Source organism: Micropterus salmoides, unplaced genomic scaffold, assembly GCF_014851395.1.
Source record: "Micropterus salmoides isolate LMB-PRFRI ecotype aquatic unplaced genomic scaffold, ASM1485139v1 Ms_hic_scaffold_2, whole genome shotgun sequence".
Taxonomy (NCBI): Eukaryota; Metazoa; Chordata; class Actinopteri; order Centrarchiformes; family Centrarchidae; genus Micropterus; species Micropterus salmoides.
Genome location: NW_024041150.1, coordinates 25,225,773 through 25,250,066, shown reverse-complemented (window position 1 = coordinate 25,250,066; position 24,294 = coordinate 25,225,773). Strand labels below are relative to the sequence as shown.

At 42.7% G+C, this 24,294-nt stretch overlaps 3 protein-coding genes across 5 annotated transcripts; 2 read left to right on the top strand and 1 right to left on the bottom strand.

Moving 5' to 3' along the window:
• Nucleotides 1–883: 883 nt before the first annotated feature.
• Nucleotides 884–19,586, top strand: LOC119912373. Of its 2 annotated transcripts, XM_038731539.1 has the most exons (20): nucleotides 884–1,014; nucleotides 1,104–1,159; nucleotides 1,229–1,318; nucleotides 1,453–1,580; nucleotides 1,655–1,795; nucleotides 1,874–1,945; nucleotides 2,037–2,207; nucleotides 2,305–2,401; nucleotides 2,477–2,571; nucleotides 16,070–16,192; nucleotides 17,104–17,254; nucleotides 17,321–17,529; nucleotides 17,608–17,728; nucleotides 17,814–18,019; nucleotides 18,110–18,227; nucleotides 18,296–18,468; nucleotides 18,572–18,648; nucleotides 18,972–19,090; nucleotides 19,175–19,316; nucleotides 19,490–19,586. In XM_038731539.1, exons 1-20 carry the CDS (start codon nucleotides 992–994, stop codon nucleotides 19,512–19,514), a joined length of 2,337 nt encoding a protein of 778 aa, XP_038587467.1. In that variant the 5' UTR covers nucleotides 884–991; the 3' UTR covers nucleotides 19,515–19,586. The 2 variants fall into 2 exon arrangements, with proteins under 2 accessions (XP_038587467.1, XP_038587466.1); XM_038731538.1 differs by lacking the exons at nucleotides 16,070–16,192; nucleotides 17,104–17,254; nucleotides 17,321–17,529; ... (6 more) ...; nucleotides 19,175–19,316; nucleotides 19,490–19,586 and adding exons at nucleotides 2,877–3,027; nucleotides 3,094–3,302; nucleotides 3,374–3,494; ... (5 more) ...; nucleotides 4,871–5,014; nucleotides 5,100–5,190 and having other exon boundaries at nucleotides 895–1,014; nucleotides 2,477–2,694.
• LOC119912372 lies at nucleotides 9,216–14,074 on the bottom strand. The gene is made up of 19 exons (XM_038731537.1): nucleotides 14,003–14,074; nucleotides 13,870–13,925; nucleotides 13,700–13,789; nucleotides 12,811–12,938; nucleotides 12,536–12,676; nucleotides 12,377–12,448; nucleotides 12,083–12,253; nucleotides 11,836–11,932; nucleotides 11,542–11,750; nucleotides 11,202–11,352; nucleotides 10,927–11,135; nucleotides 10,728–10,848; nucleotides 10,437–10,642; nucleotides 10,229–10,346; nucleotides 9,985–10,157; nucleotides 9,789–9,886; nucleotides 9,602–9,705; nucleotides 9,381–9,527; nucleotides 9,216–9,310 (listed from the first exon to the last, which is right to left on the bottom strand). Exons 1-19 carry the CDS (start codon nucleotides 14,020–14,022, stop codon nucleotides 9,234–9,236), a joined length of 2,388 nt encoding a protein of 795 aa, XP_038587465.1. The 5' UTR covers nucleotides 14,023–14,074; the 3' UTR covers nucleotides 9,216–9,233.
• A 1,539-nt stretch (nucleotides 19,587–21,125) lies between the features above and the next one.
• Nucleotides 21,126–24,282, top strand: LOC119912979. 2 transcript variants are annotated; one of them, XM_038732278.1, is made up of 4 exons: nucleotides 21,126–21,285; nucleotides 21,413–21,527; nucleotides 21,609–21,697; nucleotides 23,256–24,282. In XM_038732278.1, exons 1-4 carry the CDS (start codon nucleotides 21,259–21,261, stop codon nucleotides 24,078–24,080), a joined length of 1,056 nt encoding a protein of 351 aa, XP_038588206.1. In that variant the 5' UTR covers nucleotides 21,126–21,258; the 3' UTR covers nucleotides 24,081–24,282. The 2 variants fall into 2 exon arrangements, with proteins under 2 accessions (XP_038588206.1, XP_038588205.1); XM_038732277.1 differs by having other exon boundaries at nucleotides 21,597–21,697.
• Nucleotides 24,283–24,294: the final 12 nt, after the last annotated feature.

Sequence of the window (24,294 nt, the reverse complement as noted above, 5' to 3'; positions counted from 1 at the left end):
AAATTAAATAAAATCGACTCAGCCCCAAAATAACAGAATGGATAATATTTTTGAATAAAAATCTTGACATTTAACAAATGTGAGAAATTGTTCCTTAATTTATATTTTTTAATTATAAAACAACACAACAGATTTGTTTTATTCAAAAACACAGTTCATTGCAATCCCAGTTTGCTGTCTGACAATCTGAAAGCTTGTTTGTTTGGTGTATGGTGATTTCTCCAAAATCCTATTGGTCATGTATTGATAAGACGTTTAGAATTTGTGAACGTTTGTCAGTCTTTGTTTCACTGATGAAACCACTATCAAGATGTGTTGATATCAAAAGAGACCAGTATCACCGTGGAGATGGGTGCCGACTTGTTTTGAAGCCTCGACACAACTCTGGCACAATTGCTTCAATGTTTCACAAAGCCCCTCTTTGCCCATCACTACCATTCTGTGATTTGATAAATTAATAATTCGAGACACTGGCCTTGTCTGATGTCCTAGTTCAAGGGCTCTGGTATTAAACATGCTGGGTTTTTAAATTGTGTTTATTTCGAATATATGTAAAAAGAACATCCGACAAGAAAATGAAATCAAGAAAACAAATCAAAGTGATTTAGAATAAGACAATAATAAATTAATAAATTAATAATTAATTAACAATAGTTACAGCCAAAGACTTTTTCGAAAAGGAGTGGGAAGAAGAATGGAAAACAGCCATCTTAATGTCATTTGCTGCACCTGTGAAGTCAAATGTTTGCTGTGAAAGGTCCACAGATTGAAGACAGCTTGATTGCTAATGAGCTACGCATGTGGTTGTAATGCATAAGGGACTCTGGTTGGTTGGTTAAGAAACTGACTTAAAAGCGGATGCAGGAGATCCCCCACATGTTGCCATTTTAACTAGAATATACCAAGTGGCGTGCATTAGCTTGTGTTGGTTAGCAGGTGTAGTTTGCTAGTAGCTAGACTAGCTTTAGACACTGCCAGCACATCAGCATCTATGGCTTTTAGGGTTTGCCTTGGGTAAGGTTCTTGAGGGTAACTTACAAGCTGTTAGGTGACATTGATGCAGTTCTCTTGCATGAGACTTATTTCTGCTTTTTATCTTACAGTGTGACCTTGCTCCTCTTCGTGTGGTCAACTGCAAAATGTGATGACATTCCCGAGGGTAAGGCTTGAAATGTTTGCTTATAGGCCTACAACTGTAAACCATTTTGACACATGTATGTTCATGCAGGAGTTCTCGATATGGAGTGTTGTGACCGTTTCTTGATGATTGCTGTTAATCTCTCATTCACTGGGAATGAACCTCGCTTTAATGCCGTTGGTAAGTAATTCCCAGCTTCATCAAAAAATTGGCTCCCCTCAAATCAAGGATCTAATCAATGAAGTGTGACACTTTTTAAAAAAAATGAATTTAACAGATTAAGTGAGATGTTGGGTCTAATAACTGTCTTCCAGATGGGACAGGTGTGTACCCCATCACTAAGCAGTATGCAGCAGTGTGTGGCTACAGTATCAGTGTTCTCCCGCTACAGGGCCACGTGGAGCTCCAAGCCTCTTACTTCAGCTGTCACACTGGCAACAAAGTGTGTACAAAGGACTCACACTAATACTATACAGGCTAGGTTTGGCATCCCATAATTTCTACTTGTTCTTTCAGGATGACAAAGTGTTCACATTCAACTTCAACCTGATTGCAACCCATGAAGGAAAGTTGGTCACCTATGCCTTGAACAAGGCCTGTTCTCCCGTTCTCCCCTGGTCTCCCAGAGAGGTTACCTGTGAGACCAACTACATGGAAGTAAGCTTTGGTACATACTTGAAAATGTTAAATTTAAGGAATCATTTCAAATGTATTCCAATCGTAATGTGTCTCTAGGTGTCTGTGAGGCGTGAAGTCACCTGTCCATCTGAGACAAAGGAAGCTAACTGGCAAGCTGCTCCACAAACGGTATGTTTCAACTTCAATGTGTAATACTACCGAAGTTGTCACTTTCATGAATTTTGCTGCAATAGAATAAAATGGTGTGATTCTCTCCTAGACCTATGCCTCAAATGCTTCAGACTGGCAGGTGACCTTGCACGGAGATGGGGAGAAGTTGATGCCTATTAATCCCTCTAAAGCTCATAAGCAGGGTTATGTGATCCACTTGACAGATGGAAGGCTGGTATTTCGTACACCGTATGGACAACCAGACTCGCTCAGCACTGAGGTAAACTTTGCAAGACCAGTAAGGTTTCATCTTATACATTATCTCAACCTTATTCCCTGGTGTAAAAGCATGGTTAGTTTTTAGAGTGTCTCTCCAGGTGAACGGTGTTCCAGTAGAGGTGGTCCGTGCAACTCTGTTCTCCAGACAAAGATGGATCATCCTCATAGTCGACCTGGTGGCTGCTTGTTCCATGGGTCAGTACAATGATCTGTCATTAGCATTGGACTTAAAAGTTTACAGTTCAAGCTGCAATACTCATCTTTTTACAGATGAGGGATCATATGACGACCGCGGCTACATGGTGTGGGAGACTCCTGAGGTGATGCATCCGTTGGGGTCTGGTCTACACATGACGCAGGTCAACATTGGACTCAATGGTGAACTTGAGGAACAGCGGGTTGCAGTGGAGCGGGGCTACATTGTGGAGAAGCACAACACCACACTGCAGATCAGCATCCCCTATAATGCTCCTGGGGGATACAGGAAGGTCAGAAGGCACAATTGACACTAATATGTAGTCTTAACAGCCAAAATGAGCTCATTTATTGCACATTCAACTAATTAACAGAAGAGATGCTTGAGATTTTCTGGATTTGTTTTTTAATAAAGCAGGAAATTGGGTATTTGAGGCATTTTAAACCTGACAGTGTCCACAAAATATCATTGCAGAGCTTTGTGTCTGGCAACCTCTACGAGTTCTATGTCTTTGATTTCTACTTGGAGCAAATCTCAGTGGATGAGGATCAAGTAGAGACCAGACTTCGCTTCCACAGGACACTGGCCACTCCCCTACTGCCACGCCCTGTTTTCACGGCAAACCGTAAGTATTAGGACAAGACATTGGCCAAGTTGCTGCAACCATAATCTGAATGGCTTCTCGTTTCAGGAACGGTTCTTGAGGAGCGCACCTTCACGATCTACCTCGGCGACGTCCCTGAAGACGTTGAGTTGGCAGCTGTTAATTTGAATGGACAAGAACATACAGTTCCCTTTACAAATGAGAGCAGCCGCGCCATCACAAATGTTGTTTATCCCAACAACACTCATGGCTACACCCTGAAGGTGCCTTTTGATGACCCTGATGTCATACAGCAGGTAAAGATCTTTCTGAAGTAGGCTGGCTTTTGCTCCTTGCGTCTGTCATAACTGTATTTTGTGTCTCCTAGTACTCCAGAGAAGATGCAGTTCTTTACTATAGGCTGGACATCAACTACACACTGACTGTTCTGCCTGAAAACGAACTGTATTACCACCTGGCCTCTATTGAGGCATTGTTCACAGATGTCTGTAAGTCATTACACTTCAACATGTAGAAAATTGTATCTGTTTGTATTAGCAGTGAGCAGAGTATCCAATGTCTTGTATTTGACAGATCCTCCATCGTTGGATGCCGCCTGTTCCGAGTCTGGGATCAGCTTCAAACTGGACCACCGGCCTTTTGGCTACCTGTGGGAGCTCCGTGTCGGCTCTGACCCGCTGACGTCAGAGCTGGCAGCCCAGCACGGCTACATCATGAGCAATGATAGCCAGAGTCTGCTGCTCAATGTGCCGCTCTTCACTCATGGCTACAAGTACAAGGTGAGATGAGGAATCTCCTATTGGAAGCATCTCTTAAGGCGTTGCCTGGACCGAGGACATCAGTGACTAAGCTGCATGTATTTTCTACAGGACGTTACTTTGAAGGGCTTCTCTGGCACTTTTGAGGTCATTGTGTGGGATCGTGAAGCATCCGAGGTCCAGAGTTCAGCTGTCACGACTTGCCTCTTCTCTGCTCCTGAACTCATTAGTAAGAACATCCTTACCGTAAGAGCTGGTGGGTCTTAGTTGACACGTGCACTAAAACAAATCTCTGTGTAGTGTGTTCGACTGATGGGAGGATGACCGTGGTGGCTGACTTGTCTCTGGCCGTCCCAAGCGGAGGAGTTCCTGCCAGAACCAACCTCCTAGATAAACACTGTGGCCCCAGAGAGGCAGATGACACCAGGGCTCTCTTCTCTTTTCCGGTCAACAGCTGTGGATCCATAGTCAAGGTAGTACCACTGTTCTTCTCTTCAGTACTGCAAAGGGTCACTTCATGTACTTTAATTACGGTTACAGCTGTGTTTGTGTGTAATTTTTATTTCTCCAGCTTGGCATGGAAACTGTGACCTATGAAAACCAAATTTTCTTCAGCAAGACGTTGCATGCTGTGAAACATCAAGCAGACTTGGGCAATGAGATTGACAGGTATATCTTCAACCCCACGTCCATAGGTTATGTAGCCTTACTCTAGTCATACTGCAGACTTTTAAATTTTTTACCATCTCTTCTTGCAGGGTGACTGTGCAGTGTACATATGCGCTGGACACACTATATCTCCTCTTCTCAGTGTACAGATTTGAGTCAAACAAAGATGGTGTTGGTCGCATTGTGCATTCTGCACACTCCAGAGGAGGTATGTGGGCCAACGACATCACTCATGTCTGACAACAGGGCTGTGCAATATGACTCAAATCCCACTAGAGGTCATGTACATTGGGATATATTACCTGTGTGATTCTTTTTTTGGGGGGTGCAACATGGTTAAGTTGGAGACTCGATAGATTACCCCTAAATGTTTTTTTTTTTTTCAAACTATGTATCATATTGTACAGCCCTATTTGACAAACCATTTGGTCTTGTAGTTCAGAGTCCCCTCATCTACCCATCTGCTGAGCCTCAAACACCAGTGCCTACAACCAGAAGACGAGTCTCAATAAGACCCGGTTACCGCCCCCCTGCTCATTACATCAAAGTACCCAGATATCTAAACCGTCTCTCAAAGAAAGGTTGGCTGCTATTTCAAATTTGGTAAGGTGTTACTAAGAGGGTGTTGGTTTTTTTTTTTTTGACAATCTTAAATTCTCTTTACAGGCACTAGATGATCATCAGGAAAAAGTGAATCAACAGTTTGGCTTGTAATTGTGTAATTTTTAAATAAAGCTTAATAAATTTGTCTTAAATACTTGACTTGTCATTAAGACGAACACTACATGAAAATGACAAGGTTGAGCGGTCATCTAACCTGCACTGCAGGTTAACTGTACAGGAGTGAGTTTCCAACTTCCAAGGAGCTCTGTATATAGAAAGGCACAGCACCTCTTGGTTTCCAGACTCCTAGTTGAGCTAACAATTCTTTCTACAGTGCTCAAAAATAAAGGGAACACTAAAATAACACCCTAGCTCTGAATGAAATCTCATGTAATACACTCTTTACATAGTTGAATGTGCTGACCAAAAAAATCACATGATCAATGGAAATCAAATTTATCAACCCATAGAGAACGTAGCAGCAGAACGTTCTCCACGGCGACTCCAGACTCTGTCACATGTGCTCAGTGTGAACCTGCTCTCATCTGTGAAGAGCACAGGGTGCCAGTGGCAAATTTGCCAATCTTGGTGTTCTCTGGCAAATGCCAAACATCTTGCACGATGCTGGGCTGTAATAACAACCCCCACCTGTGGACGTCGGGCCCTCATACCACCCTCATGGAGTCTGTTTCTGACCGTTTGAGCAGACACATGCACATTTGTGGCCTGCTGGAGGTCATTTTGCAGGGCTCGGGCAGCACTCCTCCTTGCACAAAAGTGGAGGTAGCGATTCTGCTGCTGGTTTGTTGCCCTCGAACAGCCTCCTCCACGTCTCCTGGTAGCGCCTCCATGCTCTGACGGACACAGCAAACCTTCTTGCCACAGCTCGCACTGATGTGCCATCATGGATGAGCTGCACTACCTGAGCCACTTGTGTGGGTTGTAGACTCCGTCTCATGCTACCACTAGAGTGAACAGCACTACCAGCATTCAAAAGTGACCGAAGCATAGGAACTGAGAAGTGGTCTGTGGTCACCACCTGCAGAACCACTCCTTTATTGGGGGTGTCTTGCTAATTGCCTATAATTTCCACCTGTTGTCTATTCCATTTGCACAACAGCATGTGAAATTGATGGACAGTTTGGTTTCACAGGAGTGTGATTGACTTGGAGTTACATTGTGTTTAAGTGTTCCCTTTATTTTTTTTGAGCAGTGTATTTTGAAACTGAACCGTGAAACCTTTTTAGTGGAAACTTTGCCAACTAAGTACATCAGTATCTTATGTATTGTGGCCCCTTGCTGTTCAACAGGGAGTACATTGAAAGCATAGTACAGCCTGCTACTGATGTCTGTTTCTGTGTAGGGCTGCCTGTACATCTCAGCCAGAAACGGCTCAGCCCCCAACTGTACCCAAATAAGTTTGGAATAGTGACAATTGCTTTGACTTATAGTGTCACAATATCTAAATATTGAGTTGCGTAGGTATAAGAATTAGGGGTGGGAATCACCAGAGGCCCCATGATACAATATTATCACAATATTTATGTTGCAATTCAATTTTAAATATTGCAATTTATAACCTTTTTTCCAACTTCCAATTAGGTCCCTAAAGTCAAACTTTGTCAACATCTGTTTATCTAAAAAGATACATTTCGGTTATCACTTTCAGTACTCTATATGGTCCTGTTAAGCTTTCTAGTGGACTAAAAAAGCAATAGACTTTATTATTCTAGTACCAAAAAGTTAAGTCCCACCTGCAATTTCTATAATATCGATACTTGGCATCCATTTAGCAATACAGTATTGCCATGGAAAATATCACGATACTATACTGTAACAATTTCCCCCCCCCACCCCTAATAAGAATTACTCCTTCTGCATAACACACCATATTTAATGGCTGCATTAATCATTGCCATAAACGGTGCACAAGTACTATGTAATTTCAACTCACTTATGTAAATTATGGGGAATGTTAGCAAATAAACATGGTAGCACTGGTTTTACTTTCTCTGGACTGAGAAGTCTGAAAGTGGAACATAGTTATGTTGCCATATTTGATTAGGCTCTCCACAATCTCATTACACTTAACTGTGCCCGGCTTGGCCGCATATGATCCTGGGTTTGACACACTATGACCAGCTGTCCTTGAACAGCACTGCACTGTAAATCAGCATTATTACATGTATTTTCATACATGTAATATTAATGCTGATTAAAATTACAATTTGATAGAAGCCTAGATTTCCCATCTTTTACTGAGCAAAAGTTTTGTGTGAAAAGAATTAAAAGCCTGTCCCATATTGGATGTTTGTCCCAAATATAGGCAGGGGGAGTTCAGTGATTGAAGTAAATAAAAGCCCGGGCTATTTAAGTTTTATTGTACTATTCTTCTTCCCAAGAAGGGCAATTCCTTTGAAGTCCTTTCCGGCAATTGAAATTGTAAGTGTCCACCCATAGCTCTCTTAAATTTCTCATTTTTGTCCAATTTTAAGCAACAATTCTATGGTCATTCTGTGGCAGTGGTTTTCAAAGTGGGATCCAGGACCCCCAGGAGTCCTTGAGGGGGTCCCCAGCATTCAGGGAAATACAGTAACACAATGAAAGAATGACTATTTTGGTCATTGGTTTCATACACTGTCATTTTGAGCCAGAACACTCACCACACATCAGCTTGAGGTGGAGAGGGAGGGAAACATTGAGCCAATTACACTGGGGGATGATTAGATGTCCAGACAGAGAAAGGCAGGCTGGGAATTTTGACAAATTTTGATGACACCCAGGAACCCCCTACTCTTTGCGACAAGTGCCACAGTGAGTCATGACCTCGGGGGATACTGTGCTTTAGCAGATGCCGTCCTCTGCTTAGCTTCAGTCATTCAGCAGAAGCAGCAGCATGTTATGGCTGCTGGCACAAAACAAAACAATGACTCCACCCTTCCATGGTTCAGCTCTATCATCATATGAGCTTCAGAGCCTGAGGATCAGCTCAGCCTAAAGGCCCATGACTCCTCATGGGAGCAAAGGCAAAAGAAACTGCCATTTCTACTCCCTGCCACGGTCCAGCGGAGCCAAGGCCGCTTGTCGATGAGGGTAAACTGAAGGCTCGTTAGTTTGACTCCACATCAGCCAGAACACTGGACTGTGGCCTGCAAGGAAAATCACAGTGCAAAGGGCCTGTATACTCCTCCACCCCAGGACCTACTGCTGGCCAATGGGTTCGATGTCCTGGATATGCAGGACTTTCACTGGAGGGACGCTCCCATCCTCCAATAGTGAAGTCCTCCTCACTACAGGTTGCTGAAACAGGTTGTGATCTGGAGAAGCTCTGATAGTCTTACTCGTCCGGGGACCGCAAGGAACCCTTCTGCTAGGAAGGGGGCCACCCCCTCGTTGTCAAAGTTATTTCTTGTAGTGAGCTGACACAGAACACCACAGACAGTGAGGTAAAAGCAAAAGATCTTTATTCAGAAAACTGTGCACATAGATCAGTAGCAGGCGATAGTTGGTGTGAACAAAGGGGAGTGAGATGAAGGTTCTTCCTCCTGATCATCATCCTGTGCCAGATGTGTGTGGGGCTCTTTGACCAATCTTTCAGTTCACCAACCTCTAATTAGTGTAATTTTAAGCAGGGTGTCTAATGGAAGCAGACCAAGCTATTTTCAAATGGCACTTGTGACTAGTAAAGTGTTTTAACCTATGCCCTGCCAAAAAAAAAAAATATATATATATATATAGCATCCAAAGACCTTCAAAATTGCCATAATGGCAAACAATCGATAACAGCGAACTCATGAGACATTTCCTAAAAACAAACATTGTTCACGAGTCCCGCACCTCGAGTTAGAGTCAAGTCTGAAGTCTTTTGAGGACGAGTCTCAAGTCACTGTGTGTGCATTAAGCCGGACTCGAGTCCCCGTCTCTGGACGCTTCCGCCAAACATTTGAATTATGGTCAACTCTTAGTGGCTGGGGAATTAATTGGAATTTGTGCATTTGCAAAGAGATGTCTGGTGTATTGATCTATAAGTTTGGATAATGTAACATTAGAAGTTAGTGTGGGGTAACAATCCAGCTATTGCTTCTGTCCGGCAATAAGCAAATTGGTCATTATCAGCTGAACTTTCATTTTTTATAAATGTACAGTGGTGTAGGATCAATTTCCCAATTACAGTCTCCATATTTTTAAGACACCATTTTATTGAGATTTACACTTAATACACAAATGTCCTTTATGATATGGAGATATTCCCTTTGGCTTGGATCCTCTAGCTCCTGTGAAGAGAAATTATATTTAGGAACAGACTTCTTACTGTCAAGTTTGACCAGGGTTTTAAGTACCGACCTTTCTTGTAACGATTCTTTAGAAAGCTGGATACTCTGATGTGCTTAGCAGGTGGGCGGTAACCACGTCTTATTGAGACTCGTTTTCTGGAAATGGGCACTGGCTTTTGAGGCACAGTAGAAAGCTGGATGACGGGACTCCGTAGACCTAGAATAGAAGACCAAACGGATTGTCAAACATGATATATTGAGTGATGTGGTTTATCTAGTTTGCCCACCTACCTCCACTGGAGTGCACAATGTGACCTACTCCAGCTTCTTCAGATTGAAACCTGTATACTGTGCGGCTCAGTCCGTCCAGCGCATATGTACACTGCACCCTCACCCTGCAAGACAAAACAATGAAATAGTCTGCAGCATGACTAGAGTAAGGCTACATAACCTAATGGACGTGGGGTTGAAGATATACCTGTCAATCTCATTGCCCAAGTCTGCTTGATGTTTCACAGCATGCAACGTCTTGCTGAAGAAAATTTGGTTTTCATAGGTCACAGTTTCCATGCCAAGCTGGAGAAATAAAAATTACACACAAACACAGCTGTAACCGTAATTAAAGTACATGAAGTGACCCTTTGCAGTACTGAAGAGAAGAACAGTGGTACTACCTTGACTATGGATCCACAGCTGTTGACCGGAAAAGAGAAGAGAGCCCTGGTGTCATCTGCCTCTCTGGGGCCACAGTGTTTATCTAGGAGGTTGGTTCTGGCAGGAACTCCTCCGCTTGGGACGGCCAGAGACAAGTCAGCCACCACGGTCATCCTCCCATCAGTCGAACACACTACACAGAGATTTGTTTTAGTGCACGTGTCAACTAAGACCCACCAGCTCTTACGGTAAGGATGTTCTTACTAATGAGTTCAGGAGCAGAGAAGAGGCAAGTCGTGACAGCTGAACTCTGGACCTCGGATGCTTCACGATCCCACACAATGACCTCAAAAGTGCCAGAGAAGCCCTTCAAAGTAACGTCCTGTAGAAAATACATGCAGCTTAGTCACTGATGTCCTCGGTCCAGGCAACGCCTTAAGAGATGCTTCCAATAGGAGATTCCTCATCTCACCTTGTACTTGTAGCCATGAGTGAAGAGCGGCACATTGAGCAGCAGACTCTGGCTATCATTGCTCATGATGTAGCCGTGCTGGGCTGCCAGCTCTGACGTCAGCGGGTCAGAGCCGACACGGAGCTCCCACAGGTAGCCAAAAGGCCGGTGGTCCAGTTTGAAGCTGATCCCAGACTCGGAACAGGCGGCATCCAACGATGGAGGATCTGTCAAATACAAGACATTGGATACTCTGCTCACTGCTAATACAAACAGAGACCATTTTCTACATGTTGAAGTGTAATGACTTACAGACATCTGTGAACAATGCCTCAATAGAGGCCAGGTGGTAATACAGTTCGTTTTCAGGCAGAACAGTCAGTGTGTAGTTGATGTCCAGCCTATAGTAAAGAACTGCATCTTCTCTGGAGTACTAGGAGACACAAAATACAGTTATGACAGACGCAAGGAGCAAAAGCCAGAAGCCAGCCTACTTCAGAAAGATCTTTACCTGCTGTATGACATCAGGGTCATCAAAAGGCACCTTCAGGGTGTAGCCATGAGTGTTGTTGGGATAAACAACATTTGTGATGGCGCGGCTGCTCTCATTTGTAAAGGGAACTGTATGTTCTTGTCCATTCAAATTAACAGCTGCCAACTCAACGTCTTCAGGGACGTCGCCGAGGTAGATCGTGAAGGTGCGCTCCTCAAGAACCGTTCCTGAAACGAGAAGCCATTCAGATTATGGTTGCAGCAACTTGGCCAATGTCTTGTCCTAATACTTACGGTTTGCAGTGAAAACAGGGTGTGGCAGCACAGGAGTGGCCAGTGTCCCTTGAAAGCGAAGTCTGGTCTCTACGTGATCCTCATCCACTGAGATTTGCTCCAAGTACAAATCAAAGATGTAAAACTCGTAAAGGTTGCCAGACACAAAGCTCTGAAAATACAATTTTGACTGTATTAATTTAATAGTTTGACTAGCAATATTAAATAAGTGTGCTAGATCAGATGTCACATCCACATTTTGTGACCGCGTCATGAAGAATTATACTCCTGATTTGAGCTTAAATGCTGCAGATTGATTCAAAACGGTCATTTCCAACTTGTTACATCAGTGCCTTCTGACCTTCCTGTATCCTCCTTTTGCATTATAGGGGATGCTGATCTGCAGTGTGGTGTTGCGCTTCTTCAAAATGTAGCCTCTCTCCACTGCAACCCGCTGTTCCTCAAGTTCACCATTGAGTCCAATGTTGAGTTTTGTGCTGTGAAGACCTGGGTACAGTGCATCAGGAGTCTCCCACACCATGTAGCCGCGGTCGTCATATGATCCCTCATCTGTAAAAAGATGAATATTGCAGCTTGAACTGTAAACCTTTTAGTTAAATGCTAACCACAGCAAAGTAGAAATTGTCATACTGACCCATGGAGCAAGCAGCCACCAGGTCGACTATGAGGATGATCCATCTTTGTCTGGAGAACAGAGTTGCACGGACCACCTCTACTGGAACACCATTCACCTGGAGAGACACTCAAAATGCAAACCGGCTTTGGACTTAATGCTTCACAAGTCGGCATTGAAGGTATTGGTTTAACGTAAGATTAAAAAAGGATTTAAGAATTTCAAATACCATGGACTAGATGCATTACAGTCTGTATCAGTAGTTTACCTCAGTGCTGAGGGAGTCAGGTTGTCCATACGGTGTACGAAATACCAGCCTTCCATCTGTCAAGTCAAACGCATAACCCTGCTTGTGAGCTTTAACAAAGCTCATGGGCACCAGCTCTTGCTCTACCCTCTGGAACATCACCTGCCAATCTGAGGTGGCCGAGGCATAGGCCTGGAAAGACAAAACCCCACACACAGGTTGTGTACTGTATATGCTTATCTGATTGTATGCTATGGTATTCTAGCTGCAGGTGACAAATTCCACACATTTTCCAGAAGGCGATGTCAAACACACAGTTTTGGCAACAGCATCCCAGTCGTGTCTCTTTATCCCAGTTTGACAGGCCACGTCACTCCTCACAGACACCTACAGAGAAATCAAGTTTAGCAAGCATTTGTGAAATGTTAGTTATGAAATTAAGCTTGCTTCCATGTTGGATGAAATTAAGCTTACTTCCATGTAGTTGGTCTCACAGGTAACCTCTCTGGGAGACCAGGGGAGAGCAGGAGAGCAGGTCTTGTTCAAGGCATAGGTGAGCTTCTTTGCTTGATGTGTGGTAATCAGGTTGAAGTTGAATGTGAACACTTTGTCATCCTGAAAGAACCCATAAAAAGTTATTGCAACTCCTGAGCGATCTAGAGTTTTGCTCCTGAAGGGAAGCCACAGCCAATCTCATAGTTTAGGTTGACAAATTATGAAAACCAGTTTTATACGTCATTTGTTCATACTTCGTTTTCTGCGTGACAGCTGAAGTAAGCGGCTCGGAACTGCATGCGGGCCAGTAGAGGGAGAACACGGATGGTGTAGCCACACTTTGCTGCATACTGCTTAGTGATGGGGTACACACCTGTCTCATCTGAAAGACAAAGTGCATTGGTTTTGTTCCAACACTGTTCTTGCACTTATTTACTGAAATACTTAAGTTTAATTTGTCAATGATGTATTAAAATGAAGCTCAGTTTTAAAGTTAAACCAGAAAGACTCTTTATGCTTCACTCACATACTCCCTCGCTCTTCCCGCTTCTCTAATCAGCTGACTATGGGCGTTAACTCTTAACTAAACAGTTAGAGTTTGGCAAAATCAGCCAGCCATTTAGTTGCTGTCAAACTTTGAATCAGTTCTTCTTTCTGCTGCCGTCAGCTGTCATTTTAGTGTGAGATCTCTGCAACCCTCTTCAACCCCATACGCCTCCAGTTCATCATATCCAGCCCCAGGACTGAGTTCACCAGAAGTCCATTGATAGTATCTGAATTCTCTTCATCCCACCACTACTGGCTAGACTCCATCAGGTGGGACTTCTATACCAAATAACAGTTTTACAATCCCCTTTAAAATACCATGAGGTCAAGATGGGGTCAAATTGACGATTCACATTTTCCATAGTCATTGTGCACATGTCAATAAATTATTCATTTGCTCCGGATGAAGTCTCTCCTGATTGAAATATAGCTGGAGTTGAACAGGACAGGTTGGTCTTAAGAACTGACTGACTAGTTTGTAGACTAGATTTGTGCTCAGATGGCTCATCAGCCTGGTGATTCCTCAGTGTAATAAAAAAAGATTGTAAGTAAAAGAAAAGTCCTACTGTTTCTGCCCCCTGTTTGAAAGGAACTTACCAACAGCCTCAAAATGAGTGTCAGTCGCAGTGAAGGGGAGAGCAACAGCTATCATCAAGTAACGATCACAGCACTCCATTTGAAGTACTCCTGTACATACAAAAGTTCATATCTTAATATATGTTCTAATGAATACAGGCATGTATTTAAGAAGATATTTTGATTCTTACCATCAGGAATGTTTTCAGATTTTCCAGTTGCCCACACAGACAGGAGCAAGGTCACACTGTAAGACAAAAATATATACACATAAGTACACCAATGTCAACTAACAGCTCATGAATGACCCTCAAAGCACCTTACCCAAGGCAATACCAAGCCATACTGAAGATACTGATGTGTTAGCAGTGTCTAAAGCTAGCCTAGCTGCTAGCAAACTACACCTGCTAACACTTGGTATAGTCTGGTTAAAATGGCACCATGTGGTGGTGTCTGCTACACCAGCTTTTGTAAGTCGGTTTCTTCACCAACCAACCAGATGCAATTATTTTTAGCTCACTGGCAATCAAAGCCACCTGTGAATAAGTTGCAGCTGATGAGGTTAGAGTGTAGCAGACAGCATACTAAGCAAGTGGTTCACTTTAGTGTGTTGGTTTGTAAGTGTAGTTTGCTAGGAGCTGGGCTAGCTTTAGATATTTACCAACAAAACAGTAGTTATGTCTACTGGGATTGTATTTGGGTAAGTTGTTTTAGAGGCTATTAAGTTTGTGTTCAGTGCTGACATATTTGCATGCAAGAGACACATGCCTTTGTCTTACAGTGTGGTCTTACTCCTGTCTGTGTGGTCAGCTGCAAAATGTGGTGGTATTCCTGATGGTAATAAAAGTATTGGCTCATTGACAAATACAATAATCAATACAATATCCATGTATTGACCTTAACTTGTATGTGCATACAGGAGTTCTGCACATGGAGTGTCTTGATCGTTACTTCATGATAACAGTTAATCTCTCCTTCACTGGGGAGGATCCTCGCTTTGAGGCTGCTGGTATGTCCTGCACAACTTCATCGTGCTGTAAATGTCTTTCGGCCAACCTGTTACTGAGGAATGTAATTCTGAGTAGAAACTTCAGTCAAGCATTTAATGAATGAAATCACCCATTGTAGTCTCTAGAAACTCCACACTCTATTGACTTTGAGCTATTTTCAACTCACACGCTCCTCTCCAAGAACAGGTTTGGAGTAAATACTGAGCTGCATTTGCAATGTCATAATTCTTTTTCAGATGAGACAGGCGTGTATCCTATCACTAAGCAGTATGCAGCAAAGTGTGGCTACAGTGGCTCTGTCCTCCCTCTACACCACGTGGGGCTCCGAGCCTCCTACTTCAGCTGTCACACTGGCAACAAAGTGTGTACAAATCATATATAAAACTGGTTTTGATAATGGTGATATAACTTTGACATTGCATGTGGCTTCACTTCAGATCGATTAAGAGTTGCAGTTCTGATACCCTGCTATGTTTTTAACACATCATTTATGGGTTCTTTCAGGATGACAAAGTGTTCACATTCAACTTCAACCTGATTGCAACACATGAAGGAAAGTTGGTCACCTATTCCTTGAACAAGGCCTGTTCTCCCGTTCTCCCCTGGTCTCCCAGAGAGGTTACCTGTGAGACCAACTACATGGAAGTAAGCTTTGGTACATACTTGGATTATTACTAATGGAAGAGTTTCAGATGTTGACTAATTATTTCTTTCCAGGTGTCTGTGAGGAGTGAAGTCACCTGCACATCTGGGACAAAGACCGATGACTGGAATGCTCTCAAACTTGTACGTCTCACATCACTGAAAGAATCTTTCACTTAGTGAGGTCAAGTTTTTAAAAAGAAAAGACTTTATATCTCTTTCCAGGCACATAGCTCCACCACTTCAGATTGGCAGGTGATGTTTCAGAGGGCGGAGGAGCAGTTACCGCCCGTAAAACTCTCTGAAGCTCACAAGCAGGGTTACATGTTCAACTTCACAGATGGAAGGCTGGTATTTCGTACACCATATGGACAACCTGGCTCACTTAGCACTAAGGTAAACCACTAACAGACCATGTCTGTTTTTAAAGCGTTAAGTCCAAAGCAGGTTTGCATTTTGAGTGTCTCTCCAGGTGAATGGTGTTCCAGTAGAGGTGGTCCATGCAACTCTGTTCTCCAGACAAAGATGGGTCGTCCTCATAGTCGACCTGGTGGCTGCTGCTCCGTGGGTCAGTACAACAATCTCTACTTTGCTGTGGTTAGCATTTAACTAAAAGGTTTACAGTTCAAGCTGCAATATTCATCTTTTTACAGATGAGGGATCATATGACGACCGCGGCTACATGGTGTGGGAGACTCCTGATGCACTTTACCCAGGTCTTCACAGCACAAAACTCAACATTGGACTCAATGGTGAACTTGAGGAACAGCGGGTTGCAGTGGAGAGAGGCTACATTGTGGAGAAGCACAACACCACACTGCAGACCAGCATTCCCTATAATGCTCCTGGGGGATACAGGAAGGTCAGACGCTACAGACCTAAATGATGTATTTCAAAGTAGATGCTCACTAGTCTTGGTAGACTGAGTTTGAAGTTATCATCAGACCCATTCGTGGTCCACAATTTGGACAAACATGCCTAGATAATCAGTCAGTGTAAAATAATTTGGAAATTGTCTACAAATTAAGAATTGAACAAGTCTGCAAGACTTTCAAAGCTTTCGTAAACGTCACTGAATGCTTGATGCCAGATGTGACATTTTCCAGAAGAAAATCTTCTGATGTGGAGTTCGAAATTTGCACTGCAGTTTCTGACATGTTGTGATTGTTTTTATGATATAGACAAGCCAATGTGAGTTTTGCAGATTGTAGCATGTGATGTCTCAAGTTACAAGAAGAGCATCTTGCCACATTTCCTGTTTAAAACTGGATGTCGTGAGCAAAGCACAGGGATGGATCACTAACATGTGGGTCAATAAGTATGGTGCAGCATAATATAACACCAAATTATGCTTTAACTGGAAACCACATAAAATGGTTTGTTAGACACTATTATATACACACACTAGAAACCAAATGGCTAATTAGACAGCAAAGGCTGTAATAGATGTTACTATACTGTAAACTCAAGTGAGTCTCATATTTAACCCTAAACTACTATTCATATATTATATAATATTAAAGCTTTACTGGTGTAATGAAGGTTGATGAACGGTAAATGGTACAGAACAGTTCAGCGTCTCCGAAGCAACAGACTCAAGCCAACAGCAGTACATTTGTTGTTTGTTATACGTTTGGTTTTTTTGTTTGTTTGTTTTTTTTTTAAGAACGTTACTGCTAGTTTTGGTATGACTTGGTACAAAGTGTGTCTTATTAGTGTACCATTTTAAAAAGTGGGACCATTGTATCTTCACAAAATGTATATCCGTTGCAGAGCTTTGTGTCTGGCAACCTCTACGAGTTCTATGTCTTTGATTTGTACTTGGAGCAAATCTCAGTGGATGAGGATAAAGTAGAGACCAGACTTCGCTTCCACAGGACACTGGCCACTCCCCTACTGCCACGCCCTGTTTTCACGGCAAACCGTAAGTCTTAGGACAAGACATTGGCCAAGTTGCTGCAACCATAATCTGAATGGCTTCTTGTTTCAGGAACGGTTCTTGAGGAGCGCACCTTCACGATCTACCTCGGGGACGTCCCTGAAGACGTTGAGTTGGCAGCTGTTAATTTGAATGGACAAGAACATACAGTTCCCTTTACAAATGAGAGCAGCCGCGCCATCACAAATGTTGTTTATCCCAACAACACTCATGGCTACACCCTGAAGGTGCCTTTTGATGACCCTGATGTCATACAGCAGGTAAAGATCTTTCTGAAGTAGGCTGGCTTCTGGCTTTTGCTCCTTGCGTCTGTCATAACTGTATTTTGTGTCTCCTAGTACTCCAGAGAAGATGCAGTTCTTTACTATAGGCTGGACATCAACTACACACTGACTGTTCTGCCTGAAAACGAACTGTATTACCACCTGGCCTCTATTGAGGCATTGTTCACAGATGTCTGTAAGTCATTACACTTCAACATGTAGAAAATTGTATCTGTTTGTATTAGCAGTGAGCAGAGTATCCAATGTCTTGTATTTGACAGATCCTCCATCGTTGGATGCCGCCTGTTCCGAGTCTGGGATCAGCTTCAAACTGGACCACCGGCCTTTTGGCTACCTGTGGGAGCTCCGTGTCGGCTCTGACCCGCTGACGTCGGAGCTGGCAGCCCAGCACGGCTACATCATGAGCAATGATAGCCGGAGTCTGCTGCTCAATGTGCCGCTCTTCACTCATGGCTACAAGTACAAGGTGAGATGAGGAATCTCCTATTGGAAGCATCTCTTAAGGCGTTGCCTGGACCGAGGACATCAGTGACTAAGCTGCATGTATTTTCTACAGGACGTTACTTTGAAGGGCTTCTCTGGCACTTTTGAGGTCATTGTGTGGGATCGTGAAGCATCCGAGTTCCAGAGTTCAGCTTTCACGACTTGCCTCTTCTCTGCTCCTGAACTCATTAGTAAGAACTTGCTGTATTGGGTGGTTTTGGGATTTTACACACAGATGAGTTTAAAATTCTTTCTCTAGTGTGTTCGGCTGATGGGATGATGACTGTGGTGGCTGACTTGTCTCTGGCCATCCCAAGAGGTGGGATCCCTGCTAGAACAAACCTTATAGATAAAAACTGTGGACCCAGAGAGGCAGATGACACCAGGGCTCTCTTCTCTTTTCCGATCAACAGCTGTGGATCCCTGGTCAAGGTACTGCTGCTTACTAATGTAAAACTATCCTTGACACTGACAACACTTGGATCCTTACTTATCTGTGTCATAAATTTGTCACAATTTGCACCTCCTTCTTCAGCTTGGAAAGGAAAATGTGACTTATCAAAATGAGATTTTCTACGGCAAGAACAAGGTCGTTTCTGGTCATGCTGAGAGGTATGTATCCTCACCCCACCAGTACCCATATTTAGCCTAAAATAAAATATATTAACATTTAAAATATGGTTTATAACTCACTAATGCAAGTAAAGGGATTTTTTTTTCTTCAAGTTTGATGTACAGTATTTTCTGCAATTATAACTCTTCCTATGAAGAGTTGTATTACAGATGTGGTATTTATACACCAGCTTCCACTTACAGTTGCTAGCATGAGGAGTTGATAAATGCACTTTCTGTCTACAACTACATTATTTGCCTATACCTCGGCTACCTATCCAATGCTGTACATTATTTCTCAAAGTTATCCTCTTGTCTTGCAGGACTACAATACAGTGCACATATCCTCTGGCTAGTCTCTATCGCCTCTTCTCAGTGTACAAGTTTGAGTCTGACACAGCTGGCATCGGCAGCATCATCCACACTAAGCAGCCCGCAGCAGGTACAGTGGTTTGTTCACCTGGTGGATGATGACCAGTTCACGCTCATTATATTCGTTCGCATTTTTGCTCTTTCTGCGCTGTAGCTCTGCAGAGTCCTACCATCAAGTCCACTGCGGCACCTGCTGCAACCGCACTACCTGTCTCATTCCGACCTGCTGTCCACCTGCCTGAGCCCTATGTCAAAGTTTCTAGGTTTCAAGTAGAACAGTGGAATGAGGATGATGGGTGAGAACTTAAATGACTGAAATTGTGGAATGAGGAAAAGAATGTGACCCCCCCCTTTTTTTTTTTTTTTTTTTTTTTTTTATAAAAAAAAAAAGTTATCAGTAGAATGAGTAATATTCACATGTAATCGGGGAGCTCGTCAGTTGACTTACTGTTTTTGACATTTTTCACAGGAACGGAAGGATTCTTGCAAAATAAAGGAAATGCTGCCCAAATCCAAAGGCAGTATCATTTTAAATGGAATTTAATAAAGTTTCTTTCATAAAGTGCTGTATTTGTCAATTGCATGACTTGTCCAACACCCACTATACAGACCGATGGTAATGTGCACACCCAAAGTTAAACACTGTGTGGAGACAACAAAGTGTCTAAAGGGCTGTTAGATTTGGGTGAAAGCAACTTTTTAAATTTTTTTTGAAGATCTGTACATTCAAGGTAAATGATGATAGAACTGTTGCTACATCAATATCGCAAGTCGGAGGCATTACAGCTATAATCCAACTACAAGGGCTTGACTGACTACCCTGGCAGTAATTGAGTAAATGTACTCCCTTTCTAAATACACTTTTAGTATACTGCACCTTTTCTTCTTTATACTTCTACTCCATTACATTTTTTTTTTCTTTACTTGACTACATTATCTGGCAGTTATAATTACTATTAACATGCAAATTAAAGTTTAACATTTAAAAACTTAAACCTTAACCAGTTGCAACATTTAAGGCATCAGTAATAAGATTATGCATAATATAACCTGATGGAATGGGCAGGTTGGTTTGGATACATTAAAAAGTAAAATAACTTTGAAAGCAGAAAATGTCCTGTAGTGGAGTTTTTGTTTTTTTCTTGCACTATAATATTCTGAATACTCCCCTCACTGTACGCTGGACAGTAAGGCCTAATCATAGTTAGGGCGATGCAGTCACAACATATCTGCTTCACTTTATAGCATTCAAGAAGGACAATTGCATTTTTGGAGATGGGAAAAATCTTTACACACCTAAAATAACTTTAAACTAGGAATGTGCTACTATATTTTGAGATTCAAATGCAGGCTGTGGTTGAATGTAAGTACTTTACAAATTTTTGGTACTGGTACATGGTACTAGGATTTTGTTTTCATGCCACTTTATACTCCACTATATTTCAGAGGGAAATATACTTTTACTTCACTATTTCACAGCTTCCCCAGCAATATGCTGCTGTCATAAAATACTAAAAAAAAAAACTACCCAACAGTATATACAAGGACAGCTGACCAGAAAATAAATGTTGATGATAATAATCATTATGTCTTTATTTTATTTTATTTTTTAACAAAAGTGTTCATGGTTGCAACTTCACAAATGTGAAGATTTGCTGCTTTTTCTTTAAATTATTTTTATTATTTTATTTTAATTTATTAATAATTGTATTCCTGTTGGTTGCCCCAAAACAAAGCAGTGTGAGGTGTCAGGCTGGGCTCTGGGAAATTGTGACAGCATTTTTCACTATTTTCAAAATTTTTACAAACCAATTGATTATTCAAGAAAATAATCAGCAGATTAATCATAATGAAAAAATACAATACAAAATAGTTAAAAATTAGGTCCACCTCAGCCAGCCTACATCCGTAAAATCCTATTAAAGCATGAGTAATAATTTATTGATATCCTGATTATACATACTTATATTTCAGTGCAGGGCTTTTTGTAGAACTTGAGGTATTTTCACAGTGTGATATCAGTACTTTTACTGAAGTGAAGGACCTCCCTACTTCCTCCTAAATCGAAAATCTTCAATGCCTGCTCAGTGAAATGAGGTCTCTTGACTGAAACAGCAGGGGGCGCTTTGTAGACATGTTTATTTTTTACTTTTACTTTCTTTTGGCACCAACATGTAAGGTAAACTAACGCTAGATGCCACTTTTGACTCTCCGAGCTATTGAACAGAAAAGTCAACCATGAGCTCCAATGAAGGACATTGTGTCGTGAGTTTTCTTTCACTTCCGTTCTGTAGCCCAACATTTTACTTTGACGACAAAGGTTGTAAACAATGCAGCACGGTGTTTGTGATTTTTAGCAGCTTACATATCCCCCGTGTTTCTCCTCAAACAGAGATCCAGGCAGCCCACCCTGCCTCCTCTCTGCAGCAGGACCCTGCACCACCCCTCTTTCCTGCCTATCTACATGGCTGCACGCTCTCACGGCGCGGGCTGCAGCAGCCAAACAGGTGAGTCCATTTCACCAACATCTGTTTCAAAGCTTCACCCAGCTGTGCGACCTCTCTGACCTCTCATAGTCTGCCCCCCAGTACATCCCATCACCCCAGCAGAGGTTTTCTACACTGATCCCACCATGGGCCGTGGCAGGAGGATCCCCAACATAGTGAGGCAGTTGAGGGTGAGTGTGTGCAGTGCTGTAAATATAAATAAATGGTTAGATACTTTATACAACCATGGGATTTAGTCCCTGGGTGACAGAATAAACACACTAATAAACTTGAATGGTTTGGAGATAATAGATCTTCCCACCCAAACTTTAATAAAAGTTAACTCTAGGCCCCAGTCAAGACCACTTTAAAGACGAGTCCCTCATTCTCAAGACCAGATAAATTTGATTCAAGATGACATACAAAGGGAGTCAAGACTGGAGCACAGCCAAGGCTGTTTGAGGCAAACTTTGTAATTTTGAAGCTGCCGTATCTAAAAGATCTGCTGGCAAAGTGAGCCCTTAACCATTAATTCAGCAACACTGATAAATTTTGATGATCAACACCAATCAACCATAACTTTATGACCACTGACAGTGAAGTGAGTAACACTGATTATGATGTAACAATAGCACTTGTCAGTGGGTGTGATACATTAGGCAGCAAGTGAACATTTTGCCCTCATAGTTGAAAAGGAAAAATGAGCAAGTGTAAAGATCTGAGCGACTTTAACAAGAGACAAATTGTGGAAATTGTGACGACAGGGTCAGAGCATCTCCAAAATGGTCTGCAGTGGTCATACCTATCAAAAGTGGTCCAAGGAAGGGACAGTGGTGAACCAGCGACAGGGTCATGGGTGGCCAAGGCTCATTGATACATGTCAACAGACGAGCTACTGTAGGTCAAAGTGCTGAAAAAGTTGCCTCTGGTTCTGATAGAAAGCTGTCACGCCTACTAAATGCACAAACAGTGGTGATAACACACTGTAATCAAATGTAACATGTAGTACAGTAGCATGTAGCGCTCTCTGTGCAGTGAAAGAGTGAACACAGCCATTATTGTAAAGTATGTGACGCATTTCCCCAATTCAAAAATTACCCCAGATTGTGAGAATGTATTGAGCACACGTTGAGGTGATGAGGGGCTCCAGCCTATCCTCTGTGCTCTTTGGGTGGTGGTGGTTGTAGGGGGTAGAGCTTATGGAAGGGCTCAGACGGGACATTTAATAAGATTGGCTCAGTCCCCGGTCAGACAGAGTTAAGACTCTGACCAGGAGGTTGGAAGGAAATTGAGACCATGGACAAATGAGGAGGCAGTTTGTTTTGGCAGTCGGGACACAGCATCAGACATAGGTACACCCTTTTCCTTTTAGGGAAAGCCATCAAAGACCTGTGAATGATTGTAATTTGTGAATGCACCAGTAATTTTGGACAGCAGTGTAGAAAAGGAAAGCACATTTATTGACGAGCATGGATGGTAAGAAAGCACCAAAGATGACTGAGGTCTGTTTAGAAATAATGATCAGTGTTATTCCTGTGACATAAATGCTGAGTTGTTTGAACTTGAAATGTCTTTATGTTGGTCATTTATAAATGAAAGGTGTGTGAAGCTGCACAAGGCGCAACTGTTGGTTAAATTTATTCACCTTATTAGCCTAAATCACACACAGATTCATCTCATGATTAGACTGAATTCTTATTATTAACATCCGTATTAAAACTTCTTTCCACCTTCATTTCTTTCCATCAGGTCTTCGATAGCTTCCGGCTCAGCACCCCGCCACCAGTTATGACTTCCTGCCCAGCCCCACCAACGCGTCCAGACCCATTCCGATCTGGACCACACCCCACCAGGGATCTGGGCAGCCTCACCTTGAAAATAAATACCCTCCACCCTCCGGTGCAGCCAAGCCGGGTCGTCCTCCAGCTTTCCCCAGAGGAGGACCAGGCCATTACTAACCTCCTGAAACTGCACCACCAAGGGCCCTTACACAGTGAAAAGACCTTTACTGCTCCGCAGATGGACTTTTGCAGAGTAGACTTGAACCCCATACCGTTCCTTAGTCCCCCTCAACCTATGGAAGCATACAAGCCCTTCTGTAGCGGTCTGCAGCACACAAGGGAGGCCAGCTTGCAAGGTCAGCAGGGAAGATGTTGGTCAGATACGGAGCTTGAAGCAGCTAAAACCCTCTTGAATCGCTTTAGCCTGATAGAGAAGGACAAAACCTGGGGCCAAAATCACAATAACTCAACAGCAACACTTCCTGCACCTCTGCCACACCAGCAACAAGGATCTGAGACTTTTTTCATAACTGCTGGTTATAACCAAAACAGGGAACGTGGAGAACGAGGCTGCGGGGATTTAAGGTTTGTGGAGGGAAGGAGTGCCGATGATGTTGCCCTGCCAGTTTGTGAGGAATACGTGACATCGTCTTCACCCTCCTCAGACGGCAGCTCGAGTGTCTCTGGAGGTTTTTCAGAGGTGAAGGAACGGACGCTCTCAGACTCTGAGGGAGATGCTGTTCAGGTGCTCCTGAGCCTCGGAGACATGGGGGCACTGGATATCGTGCAGTGACTGTTGTTGTCCCTGAATGTTTTTTTAAAAGGGACTTCCATACCTCTTTCTCATTATGGAAACAACTAGTTGAAGGTTCTTTGCACAAGTTTTTAACTTGAATAACTTTGACCCAAATATACCCCCAATTTTCTCATTTGAGAATTTCACGTCCAACTTGACCAGTCTACTGCATCAGTGTTCAATAAAAAAACGATCAACAGTTGAGTCTCTG